This window comes from Oreochromis aureus, linkage group 7 (genome assembly GCF_013358895.1).
Source record: "Oreochromis aureus strain Israel breed Guangdong linkage group 7, ZZ_aureus, whole genome shotgun sequence".
Lineage (NCBI taxonomy): Eukaryota > Metazoa > Chordata > Actinopteri > Cichliformes > Cichlidae > Oreochromis > Oreochromis aureus.
Window position 1 is genome coordinate 45,835,109 of NC_052948.1, and position 21,699 is coordinate 45,856,807.

General features: G+C 37.8%; 1 protein-coding gene across 1 annotated transcript in view; it reads right to left on the minus strand.

Annotated features, from left to right (window-relative positions):
* LOC116331839 (astrotactin-2) overlaps nt 1–21,699 on the minus strand; it is a 273,527-nt gene that overhangs the window by 92,288 nt on the left and 159,540 nt on the right. Inside the window, exons 11-13 of the mRNA XM_039615109.1 lie at nt 20,024–20,174; nt 7,167–7,333; nt 4,281–4,469 (exon numbers count right to left, since the gene is read on the minus strand). Of these exons, the coding sequence (XP_039471043.1) occupies nt 4,281–4,469; nt 7,167–7,333; nt 20,024–20,174 (507 nt within the window). The remainder of the gene's footprint in view (nt 1–4,280; nt 4,470–7,166; nt 7,334–20,023; nt 20,175–21,699) is intronic.

Below are 21,699 nucleotides of genomic sequence, written 5' to 3' on the forward strand. Positions count from 1 at the left end.
CAAGATGTAATTATGGTGCATATTAGTGCACAATGAACTAAATAGAAAGGATGTAATTTTAGGATAAGCTTTGGGTTGAAACCAAACCAAACCAGACTAAAACCATCTTGTCATTAGCCCGCATTCACCGTCTGCTTCCTGGACGAAATTGTAAAAAAATATAATCATTCTTTTTGGTCTGGATTTCTATTCCACAGCTTTTTATACTTCCACATTCACATTTACACATGTAATGAATGAATGCTTGAATGACATCGTAATATTTTGTTACAGTTCTGTAATTTTACAGCAACATGCAAAAATCACTCCCCAGGCTTACCGCAACATCCTGTGCAAAGCAAAGTGTGATCAATTTAATACCAAATGTATGCAAAACAGTCGTAAATCACGGATTGTATTTCATACTGAAAAAGAAAGACCTGTGAAGCTGTGACTCAATTTATACAATTCATCTCAATCATCTAATATTTCACTTTGAGGTGCTGGTGCATAGTAATGGGGTTTTGTGTGTGTGTGTGTGTGTGTGTGTGTGTGTGAGGGAGAGAGAGAGAGAGAGAGAAAACCAGTAGACTGTGGAGGTGAGAAAAATAATGGGGCATAGGGCTGTGGAATAAGTCTTGCATCTGCATATCAAAGAAGGCGTGGAGGGAAGTGAAGAAAATGATGAGAATAAGGACTGTAGCATGTTTCTACAAATGCATAGAGTGTGAAGTAGGATCTTATGGGAGCAAAGTCATTATGAAGACAAAGCTAATGTTCTTTTGACAAATGACAGAGTGGATTTGATAAGCACAGTAAGTACCACAGTAAGATAACATGGCATAATACACATGTTTAATTAACCACACTGCAAGGCAAGTACTAACCTACTGTGAGCTGAGCCTTTCTGGTTACACCCGGCTCAACTTTCCATCGTTAACAGAAATAAATTGAAACAAAGATGAAAGTTTAGTGGGGTCGATGAATACAAAATACATACTGGTTAAACAAAAATTTTCACCACAGAATTTGACACTGATTTAAATAATGGATACACAGAGTAACACCTTTCTTTTTTGTTTCCTCTAGTCTCTCTTCAAAAAGTACTGAACCATGTACTGTCGGTCTATTTAAATGCTTTTCGTGCTTCGTTTCAGACATACTCTGCACCTAGAGACGTGTGCGTTCTTTATCCAAACAGGCACATCAGCATGGAAGTGCACTTTGCCTGTCATCTGCATGTAATCAGCCAAGTGTGCCTTTAACTGCAGGGAACCATATAAGTGTAGCTAAGTATGCATCTTGCAATTAGCATGGAAATTTTTCTAGCTTCAAAGCACAGGTGCAAATTGCACAGGTGTAAGAAAATGAAGGCTGAGATGGAAAACAGGAAAAGTTCTCTATAAATGTTCTCTCTGAAGTGTGACTTAACTTCTTGGAAAGATAAATAACCACAATACCTAACCAATTTCAAAAAGAAAAAGTGGATGGAGAGCTGTGGCTGAGTGGTCATTTTACTTGACGTTCAGAACTGAAAATAGGGCCCTTTTAAGAGCCAAGTAGATTTGTCTGCAGTTACCTTGGCAATGTTGGGGAAACTCTTTATAGAAATCATTAGTGAATTACAATTTTACCTAAGTTGAAAAAAACTCCCACATGAGTCTCAGCTAGAGCTAAACATGTTTATCCATGATGTTTGTAACTTTGCAATTATCTAACTTTTATTTTGATGTCTTTTTTTGGTTTTTGACTGTCTCTTAAGACTTCCAAGTCACTGTGCCAGCTTAGTAATCAGCACAATTTACTTCTAAGTATAGACCTTGCCAAACAACTTTGGGGTGTATAAAGGTGAGACATTCACTAAAAAGGAGGAACATGAAAAGTTAATAGTCTTGTGACTTCTCTTTGGTAATTCACTGTTTGACAATTTCTTCATTTTTAAGGGATTAATTCCTGCTATTAAGGGAGCTTTGATTAATTCTTGCCTGCAAGAAAGGATTTGAAGAAATTTAAAAAGAAAACAAAATTAAAGAAAGTTTTTAAATTTTAAGAAATTTAAAAGCAGGAACCAAAAAACACATTTTAACAATATCATATTTTTATATTGATCTCATAATGTAAAAAACAGTATGTCACTCATTGTGTGTCTCAGGTCTGCCAAGGTTTTAACGCTAGTTTTAATGTTTCAGTTTTGTAATGTCATCAGAGTCCTGGTCTTGAGTACATGTGTATTTACTTTCTGTATTTAATATAACCCAGCTCGTGGAGTTGGAGCCAGGAGGCTCAGGCCCCACTGTGCAGCCTACTGTTTGAGGGCAAAGGGATAAAGACTGCCTCTTTGCCAGGGTTTATAATCCTCAAACTGTGCCTTTGTTTCATCTGTCAAACTGTGCCTTGTTGAGTGTATTAGAGGAAGTTACCAACTGGTTTAGCCTCTCAAACCTTTGGGAAACCTTGGACCTGTAGTTCCCAATTTAAGCTCTGGACATGTCAGTCTTTCCTCCAAACTGTCTAAAGATAACTCTTCAGTGCCTTTTTAACTTACAGCTTTTAGAACAAAATGACTGGTTGTGCATCAGAAGTTAGTGAGGCTGATGTCTGCAGCTACTCTTGGAAAAACCCGAGGCGTATACTAAGTGTCAAAACTCGTCATTGAGGGTACAGAGAAGGTCGTCAGATGTTGCCTTTATGGGGGAGTTAAACTATAGCTTTTTATTCCTTTGACTGCTCTGAAGCCTCTTAATTTATAACGTGAGGTCCAAACAAAACTCAGAGAAACATATTTTCAGTTTGTATTGACCTCTTCTGTATACTTTGCTAATTAGTTGACATTTCCTGAATGCATGAAAAAGCTAATTTACTTTAAACCAGTGTTAGATTCTTATAATATTTCATGAGAGAAAGCAATGGATTTTATTGGTCATCTTTTATAATAACTCACTCTAGCTAATACATGCATTAGTCTGATTCTTTCTGTTGCTACTTAACAGCTTCTCTACGTTCCAATAACATCTTCAAGGACGCTGCTGACACGATTTTGTCGAGTGTTAAGTCCCAAATAAATGAAACTTAATGGCATTTAGAACTGCTTCTTTTGAAAGCTGTTTATATTAAGAATATAGGGATATTAAAGCAGAAGTGTCCTTTTTTATACACTTATCTGTGGATTACTGAAATGCTGAATTCTCTGAGGAATTATGTGAAATTACAGTACCTGAATTATAGCACGCTTCTGAGAGAAGACTTCACACAAACACCTTACAAAGGCTCTTATGTTAATATTATTCAAATTGCTTCTTTGACTATAATTTGACCATTTTAAAATGAAATTAATGGTGTAAAACTGCAGACTCGAAACACTTACCTTGTGTTCACCACCCTTCCTGGGTACAAGGAGATTTTAGCACAACGATGATGCCCAAAGAAACTATCAATACATTCAGATAAATTCTACCTAGATCTAAAATTTCAGCCATTTTTGAAAGACGGAAAGGTTTCTCTCCGTTTCTTAAAAGTATGTGCTGTAAAGTCATGACCCTGTGCCAAGCACAACTATTATGACCCATAGGGCAGAGCAGTTGAAAAGCATTTTATGATTACCCTGCTGAAAGCGGTGCCTATATAGTATGCGCATGAGATAGTGACGACAGACACAGAGAATGTGAGATATAGGCTGAGCATGTTTACCGTGGATCCTGTATTTGTGCATAAATAGACCCTATCATCTCTCAGTGTTGAGCATTTCCTCACAGACAGCATGTGACTTATCAGAGTGAGCCAGGTTTTCAGACAGCTGACAGTTTAAGGAGAACTGCCATGGTATAAGTCTCAATCCTCACTCAACCATTACACTCTCATGCCCTTCTCACTCTCTCTCTCTGTGTCACACACACATATCTACATAGACACGCACACACACACACACACTGAAGCAAGCACAGACGCAGCAACCCAATGGCAAACCCTGACTACCGATTCTCAGAGCTGCCTCAATGTGTCTCCCGAGATGCAGAAAAACTGTTCAGATGTGAAACAGCAGGTCTCGAGGGAAGACTAAGTGTCTACAAGTTTAGTTGGAAATAATATAAAGACAGATTCTTTTTTCAATAGATAAGAAAACAATAAAAGGGAGAGAAAAAGCATAAACTTATAGGACGAGACACGATTCTAGATAAGATTAAAGAAAAGTGAAGAACAACATAATGAAAAGTCACGAACAATAGAAAGAAAAAAGACATAACACATGAACATTATTCTGTATAGTCATGTAAGTGTAATGCATGTACTTGTACACTAGTTACCGGAAGGTCATTTGGAATATCTGTCCCAAGTTGACTTGCTGGGTTTTGTTGTTGTATCCATGCAGCATCTCACCAAACAGGGTGTCATTGAAGTAGACATCCTGCTTAGGGCATTTTGGTCCATCACAGTTGTCTGACTGCAGGAGACAGGAGCGCCCATCGCCTGCCAGCTTGTACTCTTGCACGCATCTGAGGAAGAAGGAAACACTGTCAATAAAATGTATGATATGCAATCTAGGAGACCTTGTTTACACTTGAGGTGAAAGCATAGTGCTGGCAAGATTTGAAACAGAAGATTGAGCTGTAGCAGGCTGATTGTGATTTGAAAGACTGACATTATATATACAAGGATGTTCCCATGTTCCTACTTTAATTTTCAATCTATAAAGACCAATACAGAGAAACTCAGCATGTCTAAATCTTGCCAATTTTCTTTAGAATTCCCTCAGACTAATAACAGCCTAACACAGACAATCACAACCAAGTTTTTGAAATGACATTTTTCTGGGTTTTCAGTTTATATACAGTTGAATCTACTTTCTTACTATCAAAGCTAAAATGCCTTTTACATATGCAAAGTGCTATCGTCGCAATTATTGCTGCAGAGTTTGTGGACACAAGCACTCTGGTGAAAACCGTTTTAAAACAGATTCCAGTGGCGCTGGATTCAGCAGACTCTGCAGTTAGTCACAATTATTAGCTTCCACTTTTGTGTGCAATCCTGTCTTACAGACCAGGCTGAGCAGTTAGTGCTGCTGGATAGGGCTGAGCGCAGGACTCATGCAATTGTTCATGTCTCTTCACCTCGGTGGGAAGCAGATGTCAATTGCTGTTGGCAATACTCAGATCTGGTGGAACAGGGGCTTTCTGTAGTTGAAGGCAAGTCTGTTTCCATTTTTGTAAACGAGCAATTTGCATAATTACAGAACAAAGTTATACCATTCAGATGATTTTATTAATTTAATCTGTTTTTTCCACAGGCTACTTTTAAAAAGCATTGTGCATTTATTACAGAACATGTAGATATACAGGCTAGTTTTTTAGTAAAATACATTTATGAAATTAAACAGGATATCACGGTAAATGGACAGAGCCTCAACTTTCATGTTTGCCCACAGTGTAAGGGTACCAAATGTTCTGAGGAAAATGAGGGCATCATTCCCGATCAGACACACATCAAGAATGAGGGCATGCTTCATGTTTCTTTAGGCTTCTGCTGTTAAGTTTCCATCAGAAAGTCAACAGATGCATTTAGACATGTTTTCTCCTTTTTATCAGTTATCAGGTCCCAGGAATTAAGCAGCTTTCATTGGCATGATCAGAACAATGTTTCCATAAATGATCGGCCAAACATAGTAACTCAACTAGAGTCTTGAGGTATAAATACCCTCAAAGAAGACAGCTATTTAAAGAAAAACGGGAAGGACAACCCTAAAGCTAGCAAAAACACTGACAGAACTCTTCCTGTATTTTCGGTTTCTATTTGTAGGCCTTTTTCAGACCTTTCATGTTTGGAACAACAATATAATATTTAATATTCCTTTTAGAAATTGGGTAAAAAAGACCAATATAGAAGAAGTTCAGGTCTTTGTGGCAGAAATACTCACTAAGCTGAAGGGTTTTATTCACTGTAGACCACAATCTTTTCTTTAACCTAACCTTAAAATATTTCCATGTCCCAAACCTGAGCCTGTAACAGAAAACTGATGATAACAATAAATTCTGAACAAGATAAAAATATTTAATAAGCCAGCTAAGAACAACCGTGTTTCTTTTTTTCATGCAAACTCTAGTCTCATGGGCGGAAGTCCTGTGCTTGACCCATTAGTCCACTATTCACATCTTTTCCAGCTGCCACAGACCACAGTGCAGTAGGTTTTTTTCAGTGTTTTTCATCAAGTTGCAGAGTAACAGTGTGATTGCACTGGGAAATCTAAGCAGTCTGCACTCAAATGGAAACCTAAGTATTTACAATATACTGGTTATAATTAAAAAAAAGTTTTATGAATTAGTGCAAAAGAAAAACTATACCTAATTGAAATTTGGCTTGATTTCCCCTGCAAGATTATCTTCATTCTACAAAATGACTATCACATGGAGGCTCACTGCCAGCCATGACAGCAGGACTTCCACTGTTAAAGCAGGAGCTTTATAAAGTTTTTAGCTAAAGAGACCAGTTTAATTGAATGTCATGTCCAGGGTGGTACCGGGATAATGGTCATCCTCTTTGTTTTCATCCCTCAGCATCAGACTGTCAATGCAAAGCTCCATTTGTACCATGCAGAGAACTTTGGCATGTGCCATGTTGTGCTAAAACTTAATGCACTGACAAGGCTCTAGGTTTTTTTTTTAAATCTACATATATAAAATCTTCACAGACCCACCAAATTTGCCTCCCTGTGACTTCCACTGCTTCCAGAAAATGAAAATCAGGTTAAAGGTTCACTGTTTTGACACAGTACCTCTGTAACATTCAGGCACATGTGCCAAGAGAACAGAACGGGGCTTCCACTGAGCAGTCTAAAAATAGTAGCTGGGGTAGAAGCTGTGAACACAATTTCAAAGGTGAGATTCACTAATATCACTTGTATCAGGTACAGTATTTGAATTGTTTGGGCAAATTCATGCAAGTTGTTTTTCCACAATTCTTTGTATTGTGCATGTTTTTGTAGATTATGCTTGTAACGGCTATAATAGAACTGTATGATATGTATTTATCATTCTATCTATATGGCTTTCTATCTATAGTTTATTCACTGGTTATTTCGTATTTGGTATTCTTTGAAATTTATATTTGTGTAATCGAAACATCACTCATGAAACCTACTTTCAAAGAAAGCTTTGCAGATGTCTTCTCTTTCTCTATTTACTACTAGCTATTCTCACCCGCAAAACATGAGTACGTTGCTGGAACTTGGGTCATCTTCAAGGGGCACAAGCTGCTGGAGACACAACTGTTCACAACCTCCATTGAAGCCATCCGTACAGTCAATGCCCCTGGAGTAGTCATAGCAACCTGAGCCATCCTTCATTGGCCTCAGCCCCTCAGGACACTGTAAGAAAAAGAAAGAAGGAAAGGTGGTGGGAGGGATACGAGCAGGGGGTGAGGATAAAGGCACAGAATAAGAATAGAGAAGAAGAGAGTAAAACACAGAGGTCAGAATGTGCATTTTAATCAGGATTGAAAAGTACTGAGAGGACAGAGATAGTAAGACTGAGAAGATAAGACAGTAGTAGTAGGGAGTAAGACTTTCAGAAAGAACAAATTCAAGAAAAGAAGAATTTAAGCCAATTATATTTTTCTGATACAACACAAAAAAGGTGGAGGTGCTTAAAGGATTAGAAAATTAAACAGCGGCAGCTTGGAATCTTTACCACAGCTCATTTTACTACCTGAGCAGAAAGCCCCCCCCCCCACAGTTCACACAAAGGCCTGTGTTGTTGTTTTTTAAATGCCAGACAGAAAGAAAAAACTCAGAGGAGAAAGATATAGACACAAGCATCAGCAATTAAAATGATTATCGTTTGTGAAATCATTCCACGCTGATAGAAGTGTGATAAAAGAAAATAATAAACTTAAGTATGGCAAATGAGCCAAGGGATTTCAAGAAACAGAAATAGCCACTCTTGTTTGCTGGGAATTAAGTCGACTGATACTTTTTAGATGGATAATAATTAGCAAAGTCATTAGTGGCTCACTAAAAAGTGGCGCCCTACCTTGCAGTAAATTATTGATACCACAAGCTTTTATCACTGGGTTGTTGTTGTGACATTTCATTTCAATACGAAGTATTAGTTCAACTTTGAGTTCCCATCAACCAAACACAAAACAAATCACATTTATCTGAGTATGTCAACTCAAGCCAGAAATCTGAAGAGGAACAATGGGTCCAGCACCTTAGTCATTTGCCTGGCTAATTTAAAGTGCAGAATTTAATTTATGAAGTGGATTTTTAAATGAATTATATTTCCTCCAGCATAAGAAATACTAATTATTCAGAACTGCAAAAGCAGCAGATGTATTATATAAGAAAGTTGGACTCCATTAAAAATGTAATGTTACTAACAATAAATAACTTCTTGACTTAATAGCTTACGCTCATAAATTATATTGCATTATTCATCTCATATGTAAACAAGATGCTTATTACACAAACAAAACAGAAAGGTCAGACTTTTCTGCTGGCTCAGCTTAAAGTCAAGTCAACCAAATGCTGCTAAACCATTTTGATAAGTGTTATTATATGAAAAAGCATAAAAGAATGTGTGTGTGTGTGTTAATTGTTTTAACAATTAACAGAATATTAGCAGAATATTAAAATATTATACATTCTATATATAAATCATATATCATATATTTTCACGACACAGTTGCTGAAGCTTTGTCGGCTCCATGATGTGAATCTCTCATACCATCACATCCTAAAGATTCTCTCATGGACTGACGTCTGATGACAGCTGAGCACAGTGAACTCCTTCTTATGTTCAAGAAACCAGTTTAAGATGATTTGAGCTTTGTGACATGGCACGTTATCCTGTCAGAACCAGGCATCAGAAGATTGGTGTGACGGTGGCAGTCATGAAGGGATGGACATGCTTTTCAACAAGATTCAGGTAGGCCGCAGTATTTAAATCATGCATAGTTAGTACTAAGGAACCTAAAGAAAGAAAACATCCAAGAAATTATCCTCCAAATCATTACACCATCAGCAGAGTGATATACTGGAGTGAACCTTTGATACAAGGCAGGATGGATGCATGCTTTCACCTTATTTAAACCAAATTCTGACACTACCATCCAAATACAGCAGCAGAAATAATTTTTCCAATCTTCTGTTGTCCAGTTTCGGTCAGCCCATGTAAAGCCTCAGTTTCCTGTTCTTACCTGACATGAGTGGCACCTGGCATGATTTCTTCCTGCTGTAGCTTCTGTGATTTAAGGGCATTCTGATTGAAATCTTTTTAAAAAACATATTTTTCATGAGACACCTGGTTAAAAGGGCAGCAGAAATTGCAGCAAATATAACACAAGTAAAGACAGAAGCACATTTGATGGTCTTCTGGACATCTTGATCCAACAAGCGGTTATTTCAGATATTGATGCCTTCAGTTTGAAATAGTTTAACTATTTGCTCGGAGTTCTGACATCAACAAGGCACTCCCAGAGAACTTACTGCATACTTGCTGCTCACTGGATATTTTCTCCTTTTTGGACTATTCTCTATAAACCCCAGTCATGGCTGTGCAGGAAAATCCCAGTAGATCGACAGTTCCTGAATTGCTCAGATCAGACAGTCTGGCATCAACAACGTTCAAAGTCACTTGTATCACCTTTCTTCTCCATTCTGATGGTGAGTTTGAACTTTAGCTGGTCGTCTTGAATGCATTGAGTTGTTGCTATGTGATTGACTGATTCGATATTTGGATTATTTGTTGCATTTTTTAACATTTGTTTTCCAGTTGGCGATCATCAATATTTGGCAATTTTTTATAACTACACCAGGAAGGCCACATCCAACTACTGCAGTATACAGCAATAACCTTTGAATTAGTTTAACTAAACAGAAAACAAATCATTCCTCTGTGTAGTGAGAACCAGGATCCAGTAGCTGGTGCCCTGACTTTCACAAGTTAACATATGTCATCACTGAGATGTTATATAATGTTTCCTACAAAGTGTGACATTACATGCTGGAAAACAACAACAGAATTACCACCCCATATGAGTTTCCAGTAGGATGCATATAGTCTCAGAGATACTATAAATAGTTTCCATCTCATCTTTGAATATTTGACAGGTTTCAGCTGTGGTCAATTTACACTTTCAGATATGAGCCACATGAAAATGTGTTGGTTTTGCCAGCCTTTCAGTTGCTAGTGTTGCTGTAATGTCTTCCTTGCTAGTATTGGTATCTGCCTCTTTTTGCTAAGAAATGAGGACTGTGAGAGACTGAGTTACATCGGTTTTTTCAGTCCACAGTTCAGTTCTTTCACTAACGGCTACTCTGACTCATCTAGATTCCTCAAGTTTTGTGTGCCTGCATAGGATATTTTTGTAGGCGTGCAATGACAAACAGCTAAAATGTCTGCTGGTTGTGGTGTATTTATTCTTAGAGAACAAAAAAAACCCCAAAACAATGCTATATACCAAACACTACACATTTCTCAAAGTTCAGAAAGTTAAATGACTTTATTATTTCTCTGAGAACTTTTTCTTAGGTTAGGAAGCACAAAGGAAGAGGTGGTGTTAAAGGGTATAGAGCATGTAAGGAAGGTTCACTGACATCATTAGTCACATGCCTGCAGACACAGTTGTATAGACGCTAAAGGGAAAACTATGCGTAGCTATTTATTAATGACTGACATAGGCAAGGACTCACATCCAAAGGCACCCTTTTTCCCTCAGTTCTGGTCATCAGATGAAAAGGAAAACAACAGAGAAGTGGTATATATTGTTGTTTTGGACTAGAACAGTTAGCATTTCTACCTGCTGGAGATAGAGGCATATGAGGTGTGTGAACTTTTATCTCCAACAGCTGTCAACCATCATAGTCGTTATGTTTCACTGGTTTTCTGCTTAAAGATTTCCAAAGAGATTATTAATCTCATTAAATCCAGCAGAACTGTACCATTTAAGTAATGCCAGTTATTAGTAACTACAACAACACATAATCCATTAGCATTTCTGGAAACAAATGCTTTATAGTAGAACCATTTAAAGGCCATCTTTTTTCCTCTTTTCCTCAGACTGTTTCAAATCCTCATTTAGTCCAAAACAATGATCATCAGGATCAATCTTATTTTGAAAGGTTTCCTGAGATCAAAAGTAAGATTTTTCTTTGGCATAAGCCTTCTGGAGAAACAATTACATAAATCATATGGTTGTTTTAAATAAAGCTTAGGCAATACAGAACATTAGCAGAGAAATCAAGTTAGAAATGAGATAAAGACTAATAATGTTAGAGATGTTTGGAAATGTATGAAGTCTATTAGAAAAGTATTAGAAAAATGGTAATGTTCATTAACTGTCTAATAGATCTAAAACACTTGGGCCATTTATATGTATAAATAGATATTTGAAAAATCCCCATTCGCCCTGGGGGCAGTCTTTATCCTCCAAGCTCAGGTCCTCTTTCAGTGTCCTGAGAGCTTGAGGATCTTGCTCAATATCTTTGTTGTTCCTAGCAAGAGACTTGCCCTTTGTAAATAGGATAACCAGGTGTCACACTTGGAGGAGTACAAAGAAGCTTTATCCTTTGTCCCCATTCCCAGATACTGAGTCAATGTTCTGCAGTTGGTCTGGCTCTAGTTTTCAGTCATCACTGCAGGAGAGACACATTTACACAGTATTGCTCATATCCAGGGGCTGTGAAGAAAGCGAGCAAATCTATCATCGTGGGTCAAAAATTCAACATATCACCATCTTTTGCTGTTTTTGCAAGTCACCACAAAGTCACAAGCTTTGCAGATTTTTGGTGGAACATGGTGAAAAAACAAGCAAAAGGAAATGCAGCAACAAATATTAAATCGATTGAAGCTGGTGGAAATCAACTGCCAGTGAGTTTTTGCACTTTTTGTACCTTTTTTTGACATGAAGTGACACAGTAAGGAAGTAAGTAGTTGAGTCTCACACAAAGTATGGAAAAGTGTGTCTCGCAGACGTGCCCTTTGCTTTGGTCTGACATGCTGTTGCTGCTCTAGTGCAACATCCAGTAGTTTGCTTATTGCTCCTTTACTCAGTTTAAGACTTTTCTAGTAGATAAAGTGTGCCAAAAGCTCTGGAATATCTAACAGTAAATTCTTAAAATGAGTTGTTATAGACACTGATCAGTCATTGCGTTATGATTAGGTGATAGGTGAAGTGAATAACACTGATTATCTTATTACCCCACAAGGATCTTTCTACCTACCTACCTACCTATCTATGAATCACAGTTTCTTTAATATCACATGGATGACCATTGCATTTGTATATGTTACTTGGGAATGCCCGGTACCAGGATGCACTATGGGAAGAAAGCAAGGTGCTGGAGGCAGTGTGATGGTTTGGGCAATGTCCTGCTGGGAAACCTTGGGTCCTGCCATCCATGTAGATGTTACTTTGACACATACCACCTACCTAAGCATTGCTGCAGACCACATACACCCTTTCATGGAAACAGTATTCCCTGATGGCGGTAGCCTCTTTCAGCAGCGTAATGTGATCTGCCACAAAGCAAAACGTTTCAGGAATGGTTTAAGAAACAGAACAACGAGTTTGAGGTGTTGTGTCTGTGGGATGTGCTGGATAAACAAATACCTCACAACATACAAGAATTACAGGAGCTGTTGCTAACGTTTTGGTGCCTCAACAGGTCAGGGCTGATTTCGCAGCAATGCAGTATTAGTCTGGTGGTCATAATGTTATGCCTGATCGGTGTATATCAAGCGAAAAATTTAGATGTGAGGACAATCTAGACAGAGAACAAGCAGAGGAGCTGATACCACCTTAAGCTTATTCAATTTGACATTTGGATGACACTTTCACATATGTCAGGCTTTAATTTATACACTTTTCTGTATCTAATTCATGCCTCAAGGATGTGTTTTCCATTCTCAGCATTATACACTAACAATTGCTCAAGTAAGTACAGAAAATAGTCTGTCTTGCATTGAACTTAGTGAAAGGAGAGGGGAAAGTTCTTCTGATTGTTGGTTTGCATGCCAAGGCTTTATTTTTGCTCAAAAGTTCTCTGAGGTCCAAGAGCACAATTTATAATCCTACGCGATCATCACCCACCTGTGGTAACAGAACTGTCTTAGAAGGGATCAAGGCTGCTTGTCTCCACTTATGAGATGTTTAAAATCATAATTTGATGTCTCATAATTTAAACATTATGCTATGTTATAATATCCGATGTCTGTATGGAGATGAAATGAATGCAGTATGGGTACACTGCCTTTTATTTTATCCTTTTTTTATTTGTATTTTTGTTTACATTGCAGGAGTCATTTTCGGATTTTATAAAACATATTATTCAATTACATTTGTTGATCTCCTGAGAAAACCAAAGCCAGAAACAATAAAGAAAAAATATGAATTATGCATTGCTCATGTGTGCTCTACACAAAATCCCATATGTTCAGCATTCGGTGGAAGAGCACTCTAGTCTCTGACAAGATTGGAGCCATTCATCACATTAGAGCAGAGCTGTGGGAATAGCTATCTGTAATTCAGAATTGCCATGCAGCTCTCTGTGGTTGAATGAAAGTTCTTAAGGTTAGCCATTAGTGCAGCCCATGAGCTACTTGCTCTTTCTGCCTGGACAACTCTCCAAAGACACAAGGGTTCGGGAGGGGAACAATTTGTATTTGAGACAAATGAATTCCACTCAGTTCTTCTGAAGTGATTCTGTGATGGCAGCACACCAAGAGCAAGCCAGTAGTGAGAACTTTTATACTTGTAGACACAACTTTCTTGCATTTCATTTTGCTTGTATAGTAAATCATCTTGACAGCTGATCACTAATTAAAAATGTATAATTAAAACAAACGGTAATTTTATATAATTTGTATGTTATTTAATATATTAAATATTTAAAGGAATGTGTTTATATATTTTTTTGTCTTTTAGAGGGTTTAACTGAATGCTTAAACGTGATGGATTTGAGGCTTTTATATTAGTGTTCAGCCTTTAAACCTTGTCCCTGAGCATAGACACTTGACATCAATGTAGAACACCCATCATCGAGGGTAGCATATGTATGTACTCTCTGGGGGCTATTTAAGTGAGAATTTCATGACAGCATTAAGAATGGGACTAATGGCATTTCACTCCTGTTAATTCCTTGCGGAGTAAAAGTGCAGGGTAAGTAGGCCTGAAGAAATTAACAAAAAATGAGTGAAGAAAGTGTGTAAGAAATATAGCTGTACATGTAGCCGATCTCTCTGCACACTATATACTGCACATAGATCACCCCTCCAAATTAACATTCTGAATGAACGCAAGTCATTTCCCCAATCACCCATTAGGGCTTCTGCTTAAATCAGGAACTGAGTATAATCTATTTAGAACTCTTTTCCATAACGATCATGTCAAAATTAAGATGCTAGATGTTTGTACTTAGTAGCCATCAGATATTTTGGAGAAGGAAAAGGCCGTGTGAAAAGCTAAGGATAATAAAGAAACAATATGTTTAAAAGATGTGCACTGGGTCTTTCACAGGACAAGAAAATACATATATTTGGAAAAAAACAGCAGAGCTTTAAATAACAATGGCAGGCAGGGGGAAAAAATCAAATATTTTAAAAGCATATTCGACAGCCTAATCTAGTTTAGAGATGGCAGTGATGCATGCCCTGCGGCTCTTCTGCTGCTTAAATGTGTTAAATTAGGCTCCACAGTTTTATTGCCCTAAGAGCAAACAAACTTACTAAAGAATGTATTGCATCTTGTGAGTTTAACTGGGATATCCCAGTTTGGAGGTTTATCCTAGTTTTGATGACATCTGGGATATGAGATTTATGTGCAACACAGACAAATCTGGTTTTGCATGTCCCTGTACACATTGGCAAATATTAGTATCCTTTTTGCTAATTAGTGCTTGGTATTTGCACAGGTGCCTGTGATGTCTGTAAACATACACTGTTAGTTTTGAAAGTGCTGACAAAATCTGACATTTGGAAGACTAGCATCCTGCAATCTATTTAGAGACTTTAGAGTACAATCACACATCCAAAGTAAAAAGTATATTACATTGTTTTTTATTACAAAAAGTGAAAAGAAATATGTATCTTTCCATGCTTCAAAAGTAAGGCTCTATTACTGAGCCTTATACTGTTTTATATCAATTGGCTATAGTGCCTTCCAAGATAGTTAACAGCATGTGCATTGGATATACACAGTACATCCAGCCTTATCTGGATTTTGAGCTTGAGCTAATCTATGGGCTCAAAATGTGGTCATAAATATTTTGTACTTGTAAATCAGGATTTGTATGTGTAAAAAGAATTTGTGTGTGTGTAAAAAAGATTTGTATGCGTAAAAAAGATTTGTGTGTGGACTCAAAAAAAGCGCCCCTCCGACAGCCAAACCCATCTGTTCTCTGATTGGATTGTTACATTTGTGATTGACATGACATTGACCAATCAGATGAAAGGAAGAAAAATAGGGTCAAAATTCGTACTTGTAACTTGCAGGGTTTTTTTGGCTAAGTCCACACACAAATCTTTTTTACACACACACAAATTCTTTTTACACATACAAATCCTGATTTACAAGTACAAAACTGATTTACAAGTACAAAATATTTATGACCACATTTTGAGCCCATACTAATCCATTTAATATAGTACAGTTGTGATGTGATGTATAAATGTGCAAAGTTAAAAATAAGATGGGTTAATGAACCATGAGAGGGACATGTGTGTACATATATCTGAACGAATTGAATGCTTTAAACCAAGAAACACCAAAATGCACTTGTAATGAGGTACAATGAGCTGCACTCGGCAGAACAGGGGAGGACATGATGTTCATTTGTAAGGAACACAGATTAGTAGGGGCATACATGGGATTTTGGGCAGAGGGATGAGAGTTTTCATGAGTGTTGTGTTTGGGCAGACATGCCTTTTATCCTCTCTGTTAACTGATGTAAACTGGAGGCTGGGAAGCAGAAATCTGGGTCCACACTGACAAGGCATCATTTAAGTCTTGATTTTTCGAGTGTGCCACATCTTTTAATAAACTCTTGCATTCAGGGACAGTATAGAAGTTAAAATCACATCGGAGACAACAATATCTGTCTTCTGTAAACAACACACGTATGACAGGCCAAAATGAAAATGTGAATTTATTGCTGCTTGAAGCTAAAAAGGAAAAATACGTCTTTGCCAACACTACATTCAAGCAACTTTTCCAGAGATGTCCCAAAAGAGACATTATCTCAGGAAAAATATGCCACTAATATCCCTCCATCTGTTCAGTGTACGAGTTTCACCATTGGAAGGACATATACTGTAGCAGAATATGGCAATGTGCTACAAAGAAAAAAAAGAAGCACTGTATCATTATCAGATGTCAAATTTAAAGTATGAAAATGGCCAGTTACCAAAAGAAAGCCATGGTTACAGAGATTGGGACTTGACTTTTTTTTAAAGGAAATGGATATAATATATCCATCTATCCTAGGAATACCAGGTAAAATAAAGGTGAGTAGCTCTTCCCCATTAGAGACCCGTCACTGGTGGAATGATTTGCCTGTGGACATCAGAATGGCAAATTCTTTATTGCCTTTTAAATCCCTGCATAAAACATACATTAAAATCAAAGAGCTTTTATTTCATCATCCCTGTCTTTTTTCCCTAATGCCTCTTATATGATCATTGGCTGTTTGCACAGGTGTACTTTGAATTCCTGTTTAAATGAACAACGACTTAACCAAGCAGAATAAATTAATTTCCCCCCACTTCTCTCTTTTTTTCTTACAATTAAGTCATAACAAATATGCGATAAAATGGCTTTAAAGTGAACAGCATGTGATTCTTAAGACAAGTGACGAAAAAGGACGCGAGTGACATCCTGTCTTTCTAAGAATCTGTAGAAAGTGAACACAGTCCAAATGGAATAACAGATATCTCCAGAACTTACACACTGGGGCTGACTAAAATTTAATTCATTGCAAATGCATTTCAGCTGTCTTAAGAGCAGCAGACAGCCTTAAGGGACTGGCTCTGAAAATGGATTTTAAGCCTTCCGTGTGACATGTTGGTGCTCTGTGTTAGCACCCATTCTGACAAGGCTGGTTAAAATTACACCAACCCAGGAGAGTAAGAAAAGCAAATAATACTGCCGTGTCTGTGATTCTCTGAGTTAATCTCTGAAGACTAGAAGGTTTTGTCAGTGTTTTTGTCTGAGTATTAATCACTGGCACACAGAGGTGCGAGACTGTTTGGAATTATTTCAGAGTATTTTTTTCCTATTTAGCTTTGGAAAATGTGAGTTGAAAAGAAGTCTTCTCAAGCTGACAATCCCTTTAATTGATAGCCAGATTTAAAAAAAGAAAAAGAAAAAGAAGGTTGAATTAGACAGCACAGAGGGAAAAAATTGCTGCTCACAATAGAATTTTGTTAGTCTCATCAGAAATAAATCATAATCTTGTTATTTGGTGATTACTGAATTCTGACCATTTTCAAATTAAACTTAAAGCCCAAAGGAGCAAAAGAATAACTGTGACCAGTGTAAAACAAATGATGCTATCCCAGTTTGACAATTAAAGGAAGAATGACAAAAAGTTCGGGACTAAAAGATGCAAAGCTGTGACTTAAAAAAACATAATGATCATGTAGACTCTTCTTGTTCTGGGAGGTAGTGTGTTCCAGTCTTATATCTACTAACCATTTGACATATGCGATGGTGTTGGTAATGCCTATTTCTTCCAGTATTGCTGAGTCACAGTTCTAGTTGGTCTACCCTTGTGCCTTGTTCACCTTAAAGTAAAACTTACACCTTTTGAAATGTGCTGGTATGTGTATGTTTAACACATAGCATTTACATTGACAGTGAATGGTCTCTGTTTGGTACTTTTTGACTTTTTAACTGGCGGTTACTTACTGAGTGTTTTTCAGACAAGTCGCCGTCTTCCATGCAAACAATGGCTGACTGTACCAATCTGCTATTAACCAAAGAAATTTTCTGTATACCTTGGTTATAATGAGCTGTTTTTTTAGTTATTGTTGGCTTCCTCCAGCTTAAACTAGTCTGACCATTTCCCCCTGACCCGTGGCTTCAACAAGCAGTACTTCCGCTTAAGATGGTTGGAAAAATTACAGTAAATCAACAGTTTCTGAAATACTCGGACCAGCCAGTCTGGCACCAATAATCAATGCCACATTCAAAGTCACTTAAATCAACTTTCTTTGTCACTCTGATGCTTGATTTCAACTTCAACAATCTTGACCAAGTTTAGTGTATATGCACATACACTCTAGAGCTGCCATAGAAGCAGGATCAGCTGCTAATGTTGTGGGTGGAGTGGGTTTATTAATATGGATTCATTGTCAGAGTAACCAAATTAGTGGTAAACTGTAGGGAAAAACTGGCAAAGGGGGTGGGAGAATAACTTGATTTATGTAGAAACATGTTCATTAAAGTGCTGAAGTCTTCTTCTGCCTTGGTGAAGTCTGCCAGCCATGGTGTACATTGCTCCTTAATGACAGTGTCATGAATCAGTTTTTTTGTCATTCATCATTCGTAATCAGTGCCAGACAAATTACTGCAGGTTGTGTAATCAGTGTATAATAAATGCAGCAAAAGTGTCACTAACAAGGTTTTAATGAATACTGTAAACAGAATTTTTTGTTGGAGTGGTAGCAACTGTATGTTTCTTTTAGTTGAAAGATGAGGAAGAGGAAAGGTAAACAAGAAAATTGCTCTATACTGTTTGTCTCTATTCGACAAAAACAACCAAAAGACCTGTCGATTTATAGCCCCATCCAAGCTCTTAATGACTCACAACACCAGCCTCCAGCAATTGAGACGGCTCATCAGTTTAATTACTTTACAACTTGGGTCCACCCCTTTCTGTCTAAAACCTGGCACTGGAAGCATTGCCCTGCTCTTGTTAGTATTCCACAAGAAATTCACTTTTGCACTGCACTTTACAACGCTACATGTAAAATGTGACTAAGGCTTAAGAAGCAGAAAGGATGAATGGAAGACAGCGCCAACAACAAATTCATTCACTATCTATTCATATTCAATTTAAAATGCATAGCAGTGGTACGGAAAAGGGCTTAAAGAAGTAAAGTGCAGATACTACAGGACCATTTCTTGATTGCTCCAGTTGCGGTTGTCATTACAGTGAACCGATTTCCTGATTTGATGTTAGTCTTTTATGAAATCTGTGTTTTCATTAAATTACTTAAATTACCTTTAAAATTCTTAATGAGCATTTTTAGTAGGGAAAGGCTATATAAAAAGTTATATTATCTATTTTTATTGGTGGTACGCTGTACTGGTCCGTCGTGGTGAAGAGAGAGCTGAGTGTAAGAGCGAAGCTCTCAAGTTACTGGTTGATCTATGTCTCTACCCTCACCTATGGTCATGAGCTGTGGGTAGAGACCGAAAGAACGAGATTGAGGATACAAGCGGCAGAAATGAGCTTCCTCCCAAGGGTGGCTGGCATCTCCGTTAGCTATAGGGTGAGGAGTTTGGCCATCCGGGAGGGGCTCAGAGTAGAGCCGCTGCTCCTCCACATCGAAAGGAGCCAGTTGAGGTGGTTCAGGTTTCTGACAAGGATGCCTCCTGGGCGCCTCCTAGGTGAGGTGTACCGGGCATGTCGCACCAGGAGGAGGCCCTGGTGCAGACCCAGGACACGCTGGAGAGATTACATCTCTCGGCTGGCCTGGGAACACCAAAGCGTTCCCAGGCCAGCTGAAGGAAGTGGCCGGGGAGTGGGAGGTCTGGGCTTCTCTGCTTAGGCTGCTGCCCCCGCGACCCGGCCCCGGATAAGCAGAAGAAGATGGATGGATGGATGAATAGTTTTTTATTTCATTTCATTTGTTGGCAGTTTGAAGGCTGATCTAGATAGTTTCTCACTTTTTCTTGATTCATACTCCAAAATATGAAAGTGTTGGAGATATCACAGTTATATACAGTATAAAACACATGGAAAATGAGAAGGATTAATATTTGCATGAATGCATAAACGAAGGCTTGAATGTAGCATTACTAGTGTAGTGCAAGTCTACTACCATCTGCTTACCATGCAGCCAGATGAGTCTAACTGTCGATCAGACACACACTTGAAATTCTTTTTGCAGCCACCATTATCTTTAGAGCAGTCACGGGCAGGTCCAAAAGATGCCAGTAGGTCCTCTACATTTTCAAAGTATGTGGACATCATGGCCTCTTCCCTGAAATTGAAGAAAGTAAGGGTTACAAGAAGAAAGTTCAGTTATCGTTGTGTATGTTTTAATACTACAATTTTTTTTTATTATTATTAGTCCTTTATTTATCCAGGTAAAAAATCTCATTGAGATAAAAAATCTCATTTCCAAGAGAGACCTGGCATCATGGCAACAAAAGTAAAAAAAAAAGAAAAGAAAAGAAAATTAAATAAAATTAAAATGAACATTTATTTTATTAAATTATACTTCTCTCCTATTTTTCCACAATCAACTATAAATGCCATTATTGCAAAATGGAAGCATTTAGGAACCACAACAACTCAACCACACAGTGGCAGACCATGTCAAATCACAGAGCAGGGTTGAAAGACTCTGCTAGTTCCAAATCTCCTCCAGCATTAACATCAGCAGAAAAACTGAGCGCCTGGAGCTTCATGGCATTGGTTTCCATGTCTTCTGTAGGTGTAATATGTAGGCGGCCCAGTACTTCTGTCCATATAATGTACCTGGGGCACTCTACCAGGTGAAGTACAGGACCACCGCTCTGACCTAATCACACAATTATTAGATATTTCACTCACAACCAGAAATGTCGAAAGATTTAAAAGATGTTTTATCCACTGTATACTATAAATGTCTGACATGCAGACAGACAGACATTTCCATTCTTACAGAAATGCCACTACCACGTTAACAAAACTAAAAAAAAAACCTCAAGTATGTTTTCAGGTCAGTTTGTGATGAAGTCTGACTTGAGATCCCCACATATGCATATATATATGTGTCACTGACAGTACTGCGATCATTTCCACCTCCAAATCGTGGCATACCAAAGCTGTAAGCTCATTGCTCTGTGCAGTTTAGCATGCTCCACCATGCCTATATGCTTTATGTCTACTATCAGAGGAAAAGAAGGGGCAAGCAAACCCTATGTTTTTGTTTGAAAGGAAACAAAGCACTATCTCTTGCAGTGGGACCACAGGGACCACAGTGTGTTGTGAGGGTGACTTGACTTTAGAAACAGTAACAAGATTTTGAATGATAGGAAGACAGATGACTTGCTGTAGGAGGAGGGTTGTGAAGTAATGTCACTGTGGCTAATTTTTTGTCTTTGCATGTCTATTTAGGCACCACTGAATTAGTAACTGATACACTGATTTTACTGTTCATTTAATTAAAATGTCCAACATAAGAGATCCTTAAAGTGGGTATAAACCATCAAAAAGTAATTTATCTCTTGGAAGTGATAGTGAAATATTTATGAGAAAAATACTACATTTGACCTTGACAACTTTAAGAGAAAATAAACTGCAAAGCCTCAAAAAAATCTATGAACGTTCAATGAAAAGCATCTTATTGATGTAAGCGAGAATTTATGGACAAGATATTAGACACAGTCTATCTACCTTTTCACTGAGGCAATATGATTTCTTTTCATAGCGTCTGCTATCAAGATTTGGAATAACTCTTTTGATTAAGGGATTGTTTAGGTTTAATAACTGTTTTCAATTTAGTTTCACTGTACGCTACA